Here is a 17,654-nt window from a genome sequence, read left to right as displayed (position 1 = left end):
GGATTGAAAACGACGCTCGTAACGGCGGGGCTCAACTTTATGAATATTATTTTCCAGCAGATGTCCCCGACGATAGAAGCTCGTCGACGTTGTCGTTGTCGTTGTAATTAATGAGGTCTCCGGAGGTGCGAGACGGGGGAGGGTTCGCCGAGACTGGAGGAAGGCTAGAGGCGAAAGAAGGAGCAAAATTGTGGATGATGCGGGGGGTGGGTGAGAATATTTCAAGGGTAACGCCGCGGACCGGAATAAGCCAACGATAAGGAACTCGCGAGGGTGACTGGAAGGTGGCAAAACCGACGTGGCTGGATGGCGAACGACAATGCGCCCGAGTTATCCCGGGATGACGGGGTAGTTTTAAAGTCAGGAAGCAGACATTAGCGCATTGATACCGCGCGAGTTCTGGCATCGGGGGAACCATTAATATTACTTAGTTTACTGCTGGAACCGCCACGAGGGTGGACGGATCCGTCGCTTCGCTCGTTTCCGCGATTCTGTTTCGTTTTTGCTTCCTCATCCCTCGGATTTCCACGCTTTTCACAGCCTTCACAGCTCGGAATTCACGGCAGACGAAACAATACCCGGATTTTTTTCGATCGGACTAAGTTTCCGGCTTATGAGATTTAATCGAGCAGGCGAACGGAAAGACATACGAGCGGAATAACTTCTGCGACGGAACTCGGGTTTCGATGTCGGCCAGGGCACGGTGGTTTCGAGAGGATTAGCGGCAACAAATCATCGGGATTAAAACGAAAACGGGGATCGAGTCGCGGCGGGAGAAAGAAGACGGAAAGAGAGAACCGCCGCGGCGATTGGGGTGAGGATGGAAGGCAGAGGGTAGGGACAGGGTAGAGACAGGGAGAACGAGATTTCGGGCGGCGTGAGCTTCGTGAGCTCGTAGAATTAAAAGGACAAACAATTAATAACCCCGCTACCGACGATTAATCAGAATTTAACTCGCAGTTAAATACTCGACTCCGAGCCGACTCCGGCGGTCGACGCGCATCCAGCCGCGGCTCGGGAAAAGGGGATGGTCGAGGGTTCACGGTGCACGCAGGATAAACAAAGGTTTACATCAGTGTCAGTCGCAACAAGTCCGAATTCGTCTAGGGTTCTCGGCATGAATATTCACGGTGCTCGCTCGTCCGTCCCTTCCAGCCTGTGCGCTCGCGTTCGCGCCAATTCACCCCTGCCCCCTTCATCCTCCCCTCTCTGTGTCGATCTGCACGCGGGTTCGCGACCATTTGCCATCCCCCTGCGATATCCATCGAACGGCTACCAGTCAAAGGCTGAAATCACAATACGCGTTTGTCCGGTTGACGAAGTCGACTCGGTTGGGAGCCGCTAAAGCAAATAGATCGAGGCGGACAAAGAGGGCCGAGCCGGGGGGTGCGCGTGGGAGGGAGAACGATCTCGCGAGGGAAGCGAGCCAATGGTCACTGCCTTTGAATTGGAAATTACGTTTTGGCAGGCCGAGTGTCGGTTTTCGCCCCCGCGTCAGTTGGCACCTTCCGTTTCCCTCAGCCACGATCGACCCCGCGAACGCGGCAAAGGAGTCTGTCCCTGAGAACGGGCTGACGAGTTCCAGAGGAGTGCTTTCCCTCGAAAAGGAACGCGACCCTCTGGGGGTGATGGACGGGGTTTGGGTCGCGAGAGAGGCGCGTTTCCCAGCCAGTCGAATGATTTAATCCCCGAATGATGGACGGGCACGTCGCGACGATGATCTGCGTGCCGTGAAGTGACAAGTGGTTAGGATCACGGGGAAACCTCGGTGGCGTGGATGACGGTGGTGGGTGATGGCGGGTGGCCGATGCGCGGCGGCGGGCTCGGGGGTTGGTTGGCCGTCGGTGGTCGACGTTGCTGTCGTATCGGTGACGGTACCCGGTGGATGGATTTCAGGAGGGTGGGAAGAAGGGTGCGTGCTCGCACCGTACAAATCACGCGGGCATTACAGCGTCAGGACGGGGACTCAACGTGTCGCGCGACCGGAAACTCGATGCCGACGGTAATACTGATTTATCGGAACCGTGTACCACCATCCGAGCCTACAGTTCGCGTTTCCCGCGTCGAGTAGACGCGTCGAGTAGACGCGTCGAGTAGACGCGTCGCGAATCGTTTTTTCCCCGACCGATCTCGAGAGCGCCGCGAGCGCCGCGAGCGATTCCAGAGATATCGTGACGTTCGGCTGTTTCGTCGAACTACGCTGAGATGTATGTATTCCTACCTTTCGAGATGTTTCACAATATCTTCGTAGGCAGCTCGGCAGTTTTCCCAAACCGTCCCGGACCTGTGGATCATACAAAAAATCGACACTTCAGACACGACGTTGAAACATAAATGGACGCGAGAGCGCACCGACCGCGAGAAAGAAAAGCTTAAAGCGGCATCTTGGCGACAAGGGGTACGCGGATTGATAAGCGAATCGGTTAATTATAAACCCTGCCTTGAGACATCTTCGAGGAAAGTGAATCTGCGCACTTGATTAAGAGCCCTTCTCGTTTCGGCTCATCTTTCGTTTGTCCTTTGACTCGATCACCTTCGTCCCAGCTCAGAACCGAGGCGCTTTGAAGTTGCTGATTAAAAAAGACGTCGCTGGCCCCCCGAGGTTGGCTAATTTACTCGGTGTATCGACCGTCAGACGCACTGTTGCGAATGACTTGGACTCTGAGGCAAGGCGAACGATTCGAGAAACATAGATACGTTCGAAAGACCGTGGATGTCTAAAAAGCGGAGCCAACGGAACCAGCGGACCGCAGGTTGTGTAGAAGGAGCGAAGGCTTCCGGGTCTGAATTAGAGAGTGGCGATAGGGCAGCGGTGGTGACGGCGGGCGCCAGGATGGGGTTGCGTTGAATTAATCATATTCCGGTGTTTGTCGTGCCGCCCCTAGACGTAATCCGTCTTACCTCCCGATCTTTCTCGCTCCTCTGCCACGATAGATTTGCATTTTAATTAAAAGCAAAGCGCTGAAATCATAATGCGAAACGTGCGGCGCCGCCTTCGTCGTGTCGTTGTACACGTACTCTCGACGTTAAGGAGAATCGACGTGGCGATCCAATCATCGTCGCTTCCCTACCTCGATAACGGTAGCATTCAATCGATATGTCTTGCTCGAGAAGAAAACGAACAAGCTGGCGAAACTGGCTAATGACAACTAGGACAAAACTAATCACGGCGGGCAGCTGTAATGGAAAATTAAGGCGAGTCTCCGTAGCCTCGAAAGCCACAGTGGCTGCGAGAGAGTTTCAGAGAAAGGGGCCTACACTGACGGCATCTATTAGAAACGCGTTAACAAATGCCAGGATTAGCCAAGCGTCTACCCTCTCTTGAGAAACAGGGTAACTCCTCCTTCGACGCTGTTTATGGACTCCTCTAACCTGTCTCCGTTTCCCCCTCATCGACAGACTCCCGCGAACGACTAAATGGGGTCACGATAATCTACGGTATACATCTCGAGGCTGCAACGCCTCGTGGATTTGGAGGCAATTTTCAAATTCAACTACTCCGAAGAGTCTCGGCATCCTTTAATGAAATACCGAATGCCGAGGTTGTTAGGAGAATTTTCTGGTCTCTGGAAGAGGTGCGTCGTCGATAAGAGTGACGATGGGGTCGAATGGCAAGACGCGGAAGAAGGGTGACTCGGTTGAGGTCGCACGTAACTCGATCCGAGTAAACGACCTAGAAGGCCGCGCAGCTAAGGAAACGGACTTCGAGTAACTCCGGTACCGGGCGAGGAGGAAGGGGCAAAGAAAGATCAAGCACTGTCGAGACCCCTCGGATTTCCACGGCTTCGCCGTCTCTTCAAATCCTCTTAAAGTTGTATTCTTTTGGCCTCGCTGGCCCTTCGTCACGACCACCCTGGGAGAGGAGGAGCGCGAAACTGCTCCCACGCTCGAAACAACTAAATCCAATTTCCCAATCCGAGTCTATCTTGCGGGCCACCTTCCTCTAGTCTTCGGCAAAACTCACGCGTCTGCCCTATCGAGATCTACGATCCAAGTGGAGGGTCGGCGAAGTGTAAAAAAGGTACGGACACTCACCTCGCGAGAGCCTCCATGTTCGACATGTTCGGATTGACTTTCAACCCCTGCTCGGCGCGTGCCTGAGCCTGGGCCTGCAGGTGGTGCGGCAGACTGGCAGGGGACAGGATGGCGGTGTGTCCTGCGCCCGGGTGCCCACCCAATTGCATGAACTGCATGTGACTCAAGTGCGTGGGCGGGTGGTTGTAGCCGTTCGCCAGCAACGGTGACTTCTCCATCCTGGGCACGTCTGGAAACAGAAAATATATACAATGTAGCGAAAGTTAAACGAAGCACGAGCTAAGAACAACCTTGCCACGAGTAGGTAGGACACACATATGCCTGAGGGTATGCTAAACAACCTAGTGGCTTTTAGAATATTTGAACGCGTCCAAGCTGACAATATATCTTCGTCAGCGAAGCCCATTGTCGAAGCACAATCGATTCGTGAGCAACCGAGCAAGTTTGTACGAACGTTCGAGCGCAACCGCAGCCCGATTATTGCTCAGGGGATCCCCGAACCGTTTCAAGATTCCAGTCGTGCAAAGATGACGTCGAAGATGATGCTATTGCGAGACCGGGATTGGGAGGATCGGCTGAGAAAGGGACCGAAAGGGAGTCGAGGAAAGGGGACGATGCAGCGAGACGAGAGGGGGTAGAAAATGAGCGGTGCCTATTCATTACAAATTATCTAAATGGCAGTGATTTCGGCGGACCGGCTGGCCGTTTGACGAGTAAGTGGTGGGTTTGCTGGACCAGTGACTGTCGATCCTAAAGGCAGTGGGGCATTCGCCAACTGCCGCTCGGAGGATACGCGAGGTTGTTTGACAACCACTGTGGAACCCGGCCCATGACCGGCCCTAAAATTGGACTTATTACAACTTATAGAGCGCGATTTGAACGCTCCGCTCAATAACATACATTATCCCCAATCCATATGATTTAATGAAATCCCTCTAAACTCTCCACTTAGCCTCAGTACCTTCTCGCGCGGTGCCCTTCTCCTCCCTCCCCTCCTCCTTCTCCTCTGTCCATTCTTTTTCGCGTATGTGCTGTCTCGCGCAGCAGATTGCTACGTGCGTGCCAAGAAGAAAAGAGCGAGAGAGCTAGGAGAGAAAGGGGGGTCGCGAAGGGTCGTGAAAGATAAAGAAACAGCGTGGCACGTTCCGATCGGCGAGGATATTTCAAACGCGCGTTCCTCAGATTTTCATAACCGTCGTGATAGACTCGCCACCGCAACCCACATACCCAATGAAGACGTTTCGAGCCGACCGACTTGACCCCGAGAAGGCTTGCGCGAGCGGAAAGAGAAAATTCGAGCTGGTTGCGAACGAATTCCAAAGGATGATTTGACACTCGATCCAGGTAGTCGCGCGAGAAGCCTAAAGCGCAACTCGAAGGACGATAAAACACAATTTGAGCTAAAGACCGCGCGCTCCTATAACTTCCCACCCTTGGGCCCGCGCGAGGACGGGTACCGCGCCACCTCTTTACCCCTCTCGTAGCTGATGAGGTGACAACCCATAATTATACAGACCGCTTTCTGTCTGACCTGACTGCAGTGGCATGCAGAGAGGAGAAGCCTCCATCATCCTCTTCCTCCCCGCTGTCCTTCTCCTTCTCCAATCTTCTCGGTTCACCTTCTTTCCTTCTCGTTGCACGGTCCACCCGACCTCTTCTGACCGCGCGCATTCTCTCCCGCTCTGAGTAGTGTCCCTCTTCCACTCCACCTTTCTCACTTTCTTCCTTTCCTCTCCCCCGTATCTGCGAATCTCGCTTTTTCTCTCATTACCCTTTATCTTCCCTCTCCTGGGACTCTATCCGAGTCTCGTCTCCCCGCCTCGTCCACGAGTCTATCCGCCGAGTCTCGTACTCCGACTTAATAACGATACGCGTGTTTTCTTCGGATGGGTCGACGAAGGCGGAGAAGAAGAAGCGGAATCGAACGAGCCGGAGGATCGCGGGAGAAAGAAGCGAGGAGGCGGAGGGCCAGCGACCCGGAGCAGTCACCTCCACCCTCGTGCCGTGCGCCTCGTGTCCGTAGAAGAGAAGGACGACCGCGCTACTCCTTTTCTGGTGTTAATTACAAAACGCGAGAATAAATTGCCAAGCTAAATGAGTGGCCCGGTATCTCCCTTTTTCTCTTTCTTCGCGCCGCGTCTGCCCGCGTCTGCCCGCGTCTGCCCGCGTCTGCCCTCGTCGAGTCTCTTCGTTCCACGACGTTCAGCCAACGTTCGCGACGGACAGATGAATGGAAGGCGAGCCGTCTGCACAGGTGGAATTTGTTATGCGTCGCGAACACGAGCCCCCGAGCCGGCTGTTGCGAGTCTGCACGAAACTCGAGGTCGCCGTCGAGCTTTTGGGAGCATCGAAAAACAATAACCGAGGGAGGTGAGACTCGACGTCGCGAACAGAATGGAGTGCATGCTCGCTGCTTCGATCTTTACCTCGAGGATAATCGGTACTCTCCTTCTCTCTCGCCTCCGCCCTTTGTAGCTGTTTTCAGCCGCTTACGGTAGCCGCAAAGACGAAGAAACAGGCCACGCTCCCTTGCTCAAGTGACCACCCAGACGAGTCAACGTGAAATTATTTGGAAAATTTGCCCCTTTGTCCGTGGATCCTCCCTGGGGGCTGCCGCGCTGTGCCGCGCCGCGCCGCGCCGCGTTCCCGCCATTGTTCTTACCAAACGACGAAGAAATCGACCGAGCAGTCAACCGACTCTCGATGCTCCAGGACCGCGTTATTTGCGTTTAGGTATGTATATGTTTACCCTCGACACCGACTCCCTCAAAACCTTTGGATTTAACCCTCGAACACCGACCCTCCGGCTACGACCGATGACATCGCGGCCCTTTAACTTACCCCTCCTTCGAAGCTACCCCAACTCTTCCAGCTTCTTCTTTTCCTCTCCCTGTGCTATTAGGACGCGAAGTGTTCTCGTGTCTTTTCCGGGCTTCCCTGTCGTCGATTCGATTCCGATCAGCAGCCTGCGATCGCATACGCGCGAGAAACGCACCGCGCCGTTAGTCAGCTTCGTGCACGTGCATCTTATCCAACATTGTTCTCCGACATGTATTGGTACATAAACACGAGACGGGAAACACAGTTTCGCGCAGGAGGAATCCGGTTTTTCAAGTAATCGAGAGACTCGAGAAGCCGAGCTAGCAGGCAAGCGGGCAGGCAGGCTGGCAGGCAGGCAGGCAAGCCGAGCGAGCAGGCAAACGGGCAGGCGGGCAGCCATCGAGGTAGCTCCCTGCGTCCACTCTGGAAGGAACCGAGGAGAGAGTGGATGCCATGGCTATGTACACCTCCTCCTCGCTCCTCCTTCGCTCGCTGTTCTTCTTTCCTCGCTTTCCTCTTTTACCACACCCATTCTTCTTAATCGCCTGGCCGGCTAATATCTTCAAGCAGTATTGAGACGTACGTTGCTGTCTAGCGTTCGTCCAGCGATACTGCTGCCGGCTTATATCGGTCCTCCGTGCAACTCTGCGAATGTCTCTCGACGTTCGTGACACAGGGTGTCAGGGAAGAGGGTTATTGAGACGTAGCTGGCTCGCGGTGAACGTGAACGGTGCAGAGGAATAAGATATGAGCAATCTTTCTCGCGAAGAACGAAACGTCTAGTCTAGGCTCCTTTTCGAGGCCTCCTGGCCTCCCAACTCTATCCTCCCTGCTTGCCCCTTCGCGAGTTCTCGCCGTTTGCCTCGACCCTTCGGCTGCCTACCTACCACGCGTTCTCCTCGCGAACGGCCAGTCCAGTATTTGTTCTTCCATGGTCTCCTCGGCCGCGAGCATCATCCAAGGGCAGTAAACCTTTTGATATATAGTCGAAGGTTTTTAGAGTTCTGTCAGCCACGCCCACAATCAGCCTTAGTATTATTTACACTCCTGGTGGTTTGTAGTCGGTTGTCTCGCTTCGTCGTCCCCGCTTCCTCTCCTCCACGTCGACTCCAACTTTTTACTCGTTTCGCGCGCTCTTCTTGTTCGTCCCCCGACCGCGCCTCTTCGGCAACGTCATCGTCATCGTCGATTCTCCGTTTTTCCTTTCAACGCACGCCGCCGCTCTCTGTTTTTCGCCCTCGAATCGCTCCTCTTTCATATATTCCAACACGGAGGCGATTCTGCGGGTCCTTTTCCGCGTCTCTTGCGTCCGATCGCCATCCTTTTTTCTCCATTTTCGTTTCTGTCTCTCTTCCGGATGGTTGCGCTTCAACGACCAGGCCATCGTGAATTAATAAAATTGGATACGATCGCGGTGGCCAGATTTCGAATTGATGCCTAACAAATATTTAAACAGCGATTAACTTTTCAACGCTTTCGTCACGGTCTGCTATAATTTATTAATTGTCCAACACCAAGATGTTGGCGCGAATTGTAATTTTCTCGCTTTGTTTCACGCGACCGCAGATAATAGGTATGTACATACCATTACGGTCATTGTTGGTACTGAAGCAGAGAAAAACGCACACGCGTAAAAAGGAAAGGTTTACGTTCAGTGATCGGCCGCGAACTGAAACGTCGATGTTGGAGCTAATCTCGAAAGTAAATCTTTCCCGCGGGCTAATCAAAACCGAGGATCGAGCCTGGGGCCTATACTTCGGAGCCATCTGCCCGTCGGCCTGGCCGAACCAAACGAAGCGCCTATCCTCGCGGCGTTGCAATAGTCTGGTTGAACCGTCGGACCCGTCAGCGATCGTTTCGCCCCGTAAGGGACGATACTTTTTCACGTGCTCGTAACACATCGGTTAATCCTCTGCATAAACATTGTATTGTATTTCACCGGGGCTGCTCCCATTATATCATATTTTGTTATTAATATCTTCCGACTGGCTGGGCCCAGAAGCTGGGACGGGGCACTTTTGTGCACCGTCGAAGGTAAGCCTGCTGCTGGGTACCTATCGACAGCGTGGAGGGGGAACGAAGCGATGCAAAAAGGAGAGGAGAAGCAAAGTTGGCATAGACCGAGCGAGGGAGGGTAGAAAAAGGTTTTCAACTGAGAAAATGGGGGAGAGAAAAAGAGAGGGGGCGCCCAAAATCGGTTTCCTTTATCGCATAATGCCTACCACTATTTTTTCCCGTCCATTAGGAAAGAGGATCCACAACGGAAGAAACGATGCTGCGGTTGTCGAGTCGTAGCTGAAAGATTGCTACAAGTAATTTTCAAGCTGTAGACTATGCTTCGAATCTTGTTATAGGACAAAGAGGACAGCGTGGCGACGGTGGAGGAGATGTAATTGCGAAATCGCGAGAATAACGCGTAGTTAAATGGCTGTACAAGTTTTTACAGCGTGAAAGTTTGAACGACAACTGGGCTGCACGCGTCACGCGAATTCGAGCGTCGAACACGATTGAGAGACAGATTGTCGAGCGAGCGAGGGCGTTCGCGAGAAACGCGTTTTCAAACCGAACGAGATCGGAAATGAAAAGAAAATAAATAACGCGGTAAAAAACCGCGGCGGCTCGTTTGCGTGGGTACACGCGTAACCAGGACCTTTGACATGCGCTCGTGTAAACGAGCAGCCGCCCTCCAAATGTAGACATTTACCCCTGTCGAGGGGAGTGTTTCACCGGCAGAAAACAAGCCACGATCCGTGGTGTCGGTTTTCATTTCCCTCGCGCTTTTTTCGCCCCGTTTCTCTCACTCCCTCTCAGTCTTTGTCTTTCTCCCTGTCGCGGGGCCGCGGGGGCGCGGGGGCGCGGGGGCGCGAAAGCGACCGATCGTGTCGGCTTCCAGTATCGCTGTTTTTTTTCTCCATTATTCCCAAGCACTTCCGAGCGTTTGTTGGTCACGAGGACCGAGCAGACAGAGAGGGCGAGAGGGAGGGAAAAAGAGGGCCCGTGCAAATTATAAAAATACTCGCGCGCGGACGGGCAGCCGCGCCGCGCGTTCGCGGACAAAGCGGACCGCGCTCGTTGATTCGCGAGTTAATTGAGCGGCACGGCACTCGCCGGCCGCTAACGAGTAAATTGTTGACTACCACCGGCGTGCGTCTCTCCCTCTCTCTCCCTCTCTCTCCCTCTCTCCCCCTCTCTCCCTGCACCCTCCTCCGGTCCACGGAATAGCCGGGAAATTAGTACAGATTTTTGAAGCAATTAGCCTCGGTTTTCACCGCAGGAAATTGCCGTCACTCGCCTAAAAAGCCTGCTACACGCACCGCGCGTTTCGCCACGTTTCGCCACGTTTCGCCATGTTTCGCCACGTTTCGCCCCGCGAATCCCACGCTGTCGCGCGCCTTCCTCCGTCATCTCCAGGCCCGAAGCAAGTGATCGTAAAGGGACTCGTGGTAGCCCCCACGATATAAAACGGTCGACGAGAGACTGGCGACTGGATGATCGCAATTAAGTCGCATCCGAACAGAGCGCGATGTACCGCAAGTTTTATGGCGGTGATACGCGTTCGCGCGCAACGCGTAGGACGAGCGCGTCAGCTTGCTCGCGACGAGGACCGACCGCGGCCAGTCTGCCACGCTATTTTATGTGCCAGCAGCCAAAGGGAGTGCAAGCTTGTTGCGAGTCGCGTTTCCCCTGCCCCCTTTCAAATAACGAGCGGTGCATATTTTCTGCAATGCCCTCGACACTTTTAACTTCGACTTCTTCTCGCCAAGGATCTGGGGCGTAAATGCCACCTCGGCTTGGGTCCATCTGAAATCCCCTACAGAGAGACCGAGCGAGCCTACTTTTTCTCCCGTGTCGCGACTTAATGTCTTTATTTGACCCAAGCATGAAACTGCTTCGTTGCGAAGCAGCAAGCAAAAACAGGCGAAACGCGAAAATTCCGGCTCCGAATGATTTACGGCTACTCGCCACGCAGCACGTTGTTACATCGCCGAACGGGTTTAATTCCCTGCTGTTTTGTTAGTCTTGCAACCACATGACTCGTCTCTCGGACACCTTCTTTCGACTGATATCACCTTATGTGGTAAAAATGTTATCAAACAACCAATCAATATCGGCGAATTACGCTATAGCGACGGCCAGCTAAAGTTCTATTCAGAGAGAGACTGATGTATTCTGTGTTGATGCGACTCCTACTGCGTATCGCGTTCTAACGCAAACGGCGTAATAATCTCGCACGACATTATTATCGCTTTAATCGCGAGGATTATTTCACCTTCGCGTCAAATCTCCCAGTACGCTCGGTTTTGGCTTCGGTTTCACGTCCCTCGCTCGCCAACCTGCGTAATTTCCGACCGCAGGGTGAAAATTCCATGTAAGCCAGTGGTTCTCGTCGCTCACCCATCAAGTCCATCCCACTTATATTACTGCAAATTCAAACGCTCCACCATCCGCAACAACTTCTGAGAGTCCTCTGCTTTTCTAGCTAACGCACATCCCTTAAGCAAATTCGTTAATTACTTTGCACGAATATTTCAATCTGGACCGCGTTTCGACCACAAATTTCTCTCGCTACCTTCGCTGACCACTACGAATTCGTCGACTGACAATGAGTGGGTACACGCTACGATCCCCACGAAACCGTGAAAACTGTTGGGACGAGCGTAGAGGTATCTAAAACGGTCAATCGGGCGATTCGATACGACGTCGGTCGGGTTTTAATCGGGTTTTATTGGTACAGGAACCAGCCGCGTTGGCTAACGTACATACGAGCAGCAACGGTTAATTAATGCTTTTATGAGCATTTACTAGTCGATACAGCGCTGTCGCAGCCACGAACCACCCTGCTAGCCCCCGCAAGTACCTACACTCTTCCCTCGTTGTTCATCCACGCGCCTGACAAACGAAAAATAATAGGCAGTCGCATCTTTCAGGAAACACAGAACCTCGACTTGTGTAATTTACTTCATCTATGCATTAACGTACGATTCCCTATGCATTAGGTCATATAATATAAATTGCGGCCGGCCAATTTGATTAATGCTATTTCGGTAATCGATGCATTAAATAATTATAGAGGGGAGAAGGGCAGGAACAGGAACGTAACACGGTGCTCACTGCACTGCTCGCGAATGGAGCAGGCTTGACGTTAACCGATAGTCATTAGTTTATTACCGTAGGTCGAGCTATAGTTCGAGTCTAGGAATAGTTCTATCGAAAAACGCTTGACGCGAAAAAGGCGCGAGGAACGCGGCTTCCCATCGAGATGGGTGCACGGGGCGCGCACACGCCGTTAAGCTAAGCAACCCCGCGCACCTTCCACCCTCCATTCGCCTCTCTCTCTCTCTCCCCTGGGCTATTTATTTTTCTCATCGGTTTTAATTTCGTAGAGACAACATAGATGCGTATCGGGCGTCCGCGCACCGCTGCGTGCACGTATACACACGGCTATTGTGCCTGGGCCATTGTGCGTCCGCTACGTCCCGAATGGATGTTACGCCGCCGCTATCGGGATCGGATCTCGCTCGTTGAGTTTATTAATTGCGTTATGGCAAGTGCCGTTCGTCTACCGGTCCAAATTGAAAAAAACTCGCGGACGCGCGCAGCTTCCCTCTTTCCCTTCCACTGTCGTTTCTCTTTCATTCTTCGTTGCTTCAATCGCTAGAACTTTCATAGTGACAACACTTACAAAATCTGCCTCTTTCACGAAAATCTCCTATTATTTTGCTCTCGAGAACTCATTTAATAAATTTTCGAAATGAAGGGAATTATTGAGAGACTTACAGCGAAATATTCAAAGAGCGAAATCAGGGGCGGCAGCAATCAGTCGTCATACCCAGCACGAGGATCGAATCGTAAAACAATTATACAATTACCGCGGGCTCGTAATTAATTGCTCGCCGTTTCAACGTTTACCCTGACTGAAAGTTAGAACGCGCGCGGGCGCCAGTGTTACCCGCGCTCGTCCGCGCGGCATTAATTCATTAACGTTGCACCGTCAAACGTATTTGCCCGTAAAATTGAACGGCCGGCATGTTCGCGATTATTTGCTTAACCAATTTCCGAACTGGCGATCGTGGACGCGATTTTGCTATTTTCCCCTACTGAATGTCTCCTATTTCGCTGGAAGCGTGGTTTATCGATCGAAGGGCACTACGATTAGACCGTATTTCAAAGATTTAGGGAGGCGAGGGCGAAGGATCCGAGACGACAGAGGCGCGCGGCTGCTTCGATGCACCGATATTCTGGGTATCGAGAACCGCCACCACAGGCCACAACACGACGGTGCAGTTGCAGTTAATTTGTTCACTCCAAGTGTGTTTGATTCCCCTAATTAATTGATCGGTGGGGTCACTGTGACCCGACGCGCATACGGATGGGAATAATCAAGTGCGTGCCTCTGGTATCAGGACTGCGGGCACACACTTGGCAAAAGAATTACCTGCCCTCGTCCTCTTTAGACCTTTTCGAAATAGAATGTATAATAAAAATCGCGAAAGTGACCATTTTTGGCACGCGAGAAGCTTCAGGGTACACCATAGAACACGAACATTTTGGATACGGGACACGAGGATGCAAATGGTCGAGAAGTCGGTCGCGCGATCGTAACTGTAATCGGCAGATGGTCGATCGATCGGAACGAGTATGCTTACGAGGAAGAAAATACACTTACCCAAATGTCCGTTCTCGTAGTAATCCCCGTTGTCCATTCTGTGCTTCTTGAGCGAGTGCTGAGGGTGGTGACCGGTCGCCGCGGCCAGGTGGCTAGCTGCGAGGCTCAGGCCGACTGAGGCTCTCTTCGGTGGTCTTCCTGGCCTGGAGCTGTACAGTGGTAGAGAGTTACTGTGGTTAGAGACACCTGTCATCGAGGTAACGTCTTACCCCGATCTGCGTGCTTACGACGCACGTCGTAAGTGGTCCATTCGGGACGCGAAGAAAGACCTGTTTCCTCTTTCTACTCTAATATCTACTGTATAAACATTTTCAGAGCAAAACACTTTCAGGGCCTTTCTCCGCGAACCGATCGGATCGACTGTCGTTTCGCCCTTTTACATTTCATGTCAGGATCTGTCGATGCAAGGATAAGGGGGTTGAAAGGAAGAGAGGAAACCCTCGGCGACCGAGTTGTAGCCGCCTTGGGCTTATTGATTAGTCTATCTATCGAGCATGTACGTTTCGAGAACTGGTTCTGGGATAGCAAAAGGTAAGCAAAATTCACGATCGCGTAGCGCTGCTCGTCGCGAGCGAAAGTGCCACAAGCTACGAGATACCGGCTAATACGTAGTGACGCTGCCGCGATAAACCTAATAAAAGGGAAGATAAAGACACGCGTGGGGCAACAAAGGGGGCCAAATAGACTGCATTTGCATAAGTTATCGCTGCGAGAGAGCTTTATCGTTCGCGAGTCCCGAACTGCGTGGAATGCTGCGATCGCCACCGAAATTGCGCTCGTCGGGGGAGGAGACGATCAAGGCCGATGCAAGGATCGAGTCCAGGCCTCTCGCGGAAGGCGTCCAGCCCGAAGCGGTTTGTCGCGAGCTTCGAGAGCGTGTCGGAGACGACGCTCTGTGGTTGGCAAGAACGCTCGTTTTTCATGAGCGGCAGGCGCCGGAGAGGCGCTTATGGAAGCCCCGAGAGCACGGACACACGCCGCGCGATGTGTACATACGCTTACCCGCGTGATTCAAGCTTTTGCTCTCGCCGAGGAAATGCCTGAGACTCGTTGTTCCCGCGGCAGGATCCTCTCTTTCGCTCCCGATGCAGTGCCTGCATGCTCTCAGTGTCTCTCAACTTGACGCTGCTTTCATCAATTATTTTAACATCTCTTTCGATTTCACTTCCCAGTATCTTTTCAATTAATCCTATTTTTTGCTCGCGCGTTTAGACTATTAGTGGGGAGTAGTCGTTTCACGTACGATTATCGATGGATCGACCGAATGAACGATACGACAAGATGAATGCTAGGAAGAATTGAATCTCCACGGGAGAGGAAAGTTCTATCGATGCTTAGGAGGTTGAGCATCTCTGGCTGGTAAGCGAGCAATCTCATAGTAGTCAGGACAGATTTGTAAATCTAATTTTTCATCCCGTCTTTCTGTCTGCCCTCTTGCTTTGCCTCCTCGTTGCCCAGAGTCTTCCTCATCCTTCGTTTAACTCTACATCCCCTCCTCTTCTGCTCATTCTTATCCCGCCGTGCTTTTAACTCTCTCCGTTTACAGGTCTCTTCATCTCTCGCTCTTCGTTCCTTAGGCGCCCTCCCACTCTCTCCTTTTTCTCGTTCCTCATTCTCCTGGCGCATCTCTCTCCTTCTCTCTCTCTTTCTCTCTCCCCCGCCTCTCTCTCCTCTTTCTATCTCTCCACGGCTCGGTTCTCTTTTCCTCCGCCTTCTCTCACGCACGAGATCTCCAGACGATTCTCAGACGGCCGGTTTATACGGCGTTGATCTCTTAAACCGCTTAGCTTCGGGTTACACCGAAAACAAGAACGCACTCTCAACCGCTTAGACCCGCATAATACGTACTTGTTTGCGTACGAGTCTACCCGTGAAAATAAGAAAAGCCCTGACACGGGACCGACCGATATCAGCGGCTTCCTTTAATCTAGCCAAGTCGAGTAAACGCAAAACTCGTGGATGCGATCAGAGCGTACTTTTCATTTTTCATTGCGCTCTGTTATACGTGAGCTTTGCTCGAGCACCACCATCCATCTACCACTTTCATTTCAAACATTTCAAAACCATTACGAAAGCCTATTCACCGTGTTACAAAATTTTTCGGAAAGAAATAAAACGGGAGAGCGACAACGATCAGGTCTTTAGCCGCCACATTTCATTTCAGTTCGATACAATTAGTTTCTCCGATCGATTGCCGAAGAACCCAGACAGGGTACTTGAACACCCATTGATTACAGCCGTTTGGCGCCAACTTCTTTTACTGTACCGCCACAGGAATCTAGATACTTATCGATAACGAATTGCCAGCCAATGCATGTACAGTTGCAACAAGAAACGAAACTCCTCAGAAACGCATAATCGTGTCGGCGACTGGGTTTGGCTGGAACAGGCACTCCAATTCGTGGAAGTTTCAATCGAACGCGTAATACGACAGAGCAGTAGAGTGGAACATTGATCGGACAGCTTAGTGGTCGCGGAATTACATATTGCTCGGTTACCACGAAAAATTCTATTAAGTACGTTTTGCTCGCCAGTTGCTGAGTTCACTCTGTCATTTATCTAGCTCAATCAATTGGTCGCCAGTTTCTACTGTTTTTTTAATATTACTGCGCCATATTGTCTCTACGTTTCTTATGCGCGTATGCATTCCTTTACGCATCGAATAGAAGGATTCGGTTCCTCGTGGATACCGGTGCCCGTTACGAAGATCACGCTTCGCTATCGCTGATCATCTACGAATTCTACAATCCATCGATCGAGTGAGCTAGATAGGCGACACGCCCTAGATCGATCGATTAGATCCTGACTATGTTTCGCGTTGCACTGAATTCGCGTCCGGTTGGATATCGCGTGTGGGATTCGCGATGATCGCGCCAGGTGCTGTGCTTCGATCCGATCATTCCCCGCCTTAATGATCGTTGCACCAGTGCAGCGGCCGTTCAACGGACGACTCGAGAACGCATCGAAATAACTGCAAATGCTGAAAAGGAGCTGAAAGAAGCTGAAAAGATGCAACCTGTCTTTGCTCGCGATGGACCGTTTCAGGATTCTGTCCTCTGAGTCGCTCAGGCGGAACCTCGATTGCTGAAACGTTCGATTCGAAAGAAAAATATCTGTCGATGTCTCGAGGAGAGGAGAGGAGAAACCCGACAGAGAAAGCGAGTGACCATAAATTGTCAATTTCGAAGTCAATTTGCCCAGGCTTACCAATCGACTGCCGGTTAATTTCAAGGTGAATTGTGTCCAATATGGGTATATTATTAATGGCCCGACGAGGGATAGGGTGCACTTCGAGCAGAGGGTTGCAACCCCGTTTTCGCGCACTGGCCAAATCTATCGCTCGGGGCTGCCGCCAATACGATATGCTCTCTCGTATTCGGCATTCCGGATTAAATGCTCTCTGATGTTGTTGCAGCAGTTGTCGCGCGTCTACACTCTCGCCAGGATCCGATCGACAACTCCAGTTTAAAAACTCTCCTCCTGACGATCGTTTCTCTATCTTGACTTTCGTACTTCCGGTTTTCCCTGGCTCAGAAGTGCCTACAAGTACCGTGGAATTTGTAAACGAGATCGTTTCACGAGCTCACCGTTCGCCTCGACAAAGGAACCACTGTTGCCCGTTAAACAACACGCTATCTTTGAATTACGACGTTCGGCTGTTATCGCATCCTGCTACCGTTCTGCGCCGTTCAAACATTCTACCGAAAACGCGGGAACCTCCGAACGCGAGGCAAATAACTGAGAACGAATGCAGCTCGCGCCTTCAACGCTGAATCATTTATGTCAATTCCTTGCATTCTCGAATCATAGAAAAAAAGGTTCAGAAAGTAGCCGACTGTGTCCTACGGTATTCTGCTTGAGCGAAGAGAAATTATACCCTCGATTTCTGTTGCATAAAATCAGAAGATTTCTCAGAATAAAACAGAGATACCGACGCGATAAGGAAAAACACTTTGTACTTTCTTTGGTACACCATTGCAGTAGCGGATTTGTGATTACTCATTCTCGCAGACCTACAGCGAAGTGGCAAGAACACGAATGTAAACGAAGTTGATCGTATCATTGCCCTCGGCCTGCAAACTAAGCGATTCCGTATTCTTATTTCACCGCAGAAATCGTGACTCGTAGGAAC

General features: G+C 51.8%; 1 protein-coding gene across 4 annotated transcripts in view; it reads right to left on the bottom strand.

The window, feature by feature from the left end:
- The window catches only part of Dac (dachshund family transcription factor), a 122,625-nt gene that overhangs the window by 62,088 nt on the left and 42,883 nt on the right, over window positions 1-17,654 (bottom strand). For 2 of the 4 annotated variants that reach the window (XM_076383251.1, XM_076383254.1), the window contains exons 2-4: window positions 13,523-13,671; window positions 4,036-4,264; window positions 2,222-2,284 (exon numbers count right to left, since the gene is read on the bottom strand). In XM_076383251.1, coding sequence (XP_076239366.1) covers window positions 2,222-2,284; window positions 4,036-4,264; window positions 13,523-13,671 — 441 coding nt within the window. The remainder of the gene's footprint in view (window positions 1-2,221; window positions 2,285-4,035; window positions 4,265-13,522; window positions 13,672-17,654) is intronic. The other 2 variants (XM_076383252.1, XM_076383253.1) reach the window with 2 other exon arrangements.

Source organism: Calliopsis andreniformis, chromosome 8, assembly GCF_051401765.1.
Source record: "Calliopsis andreniformis isolate RMS-2024a chromosome 8, iyCalAndr_principal, whole genome shotgun sequence".
In the NCBI taxonomy this organism is placed as follows: domain Eukaryota; kingdom Metazoa; phylum Arthropoda; class Insecta; order Hymenoptera; family Andrenidae; genus Calliopsis; species Calliopsis andreniformis.
This window is presented reverse-complemented; position numbering and strand designations above follow the sequence as displayed.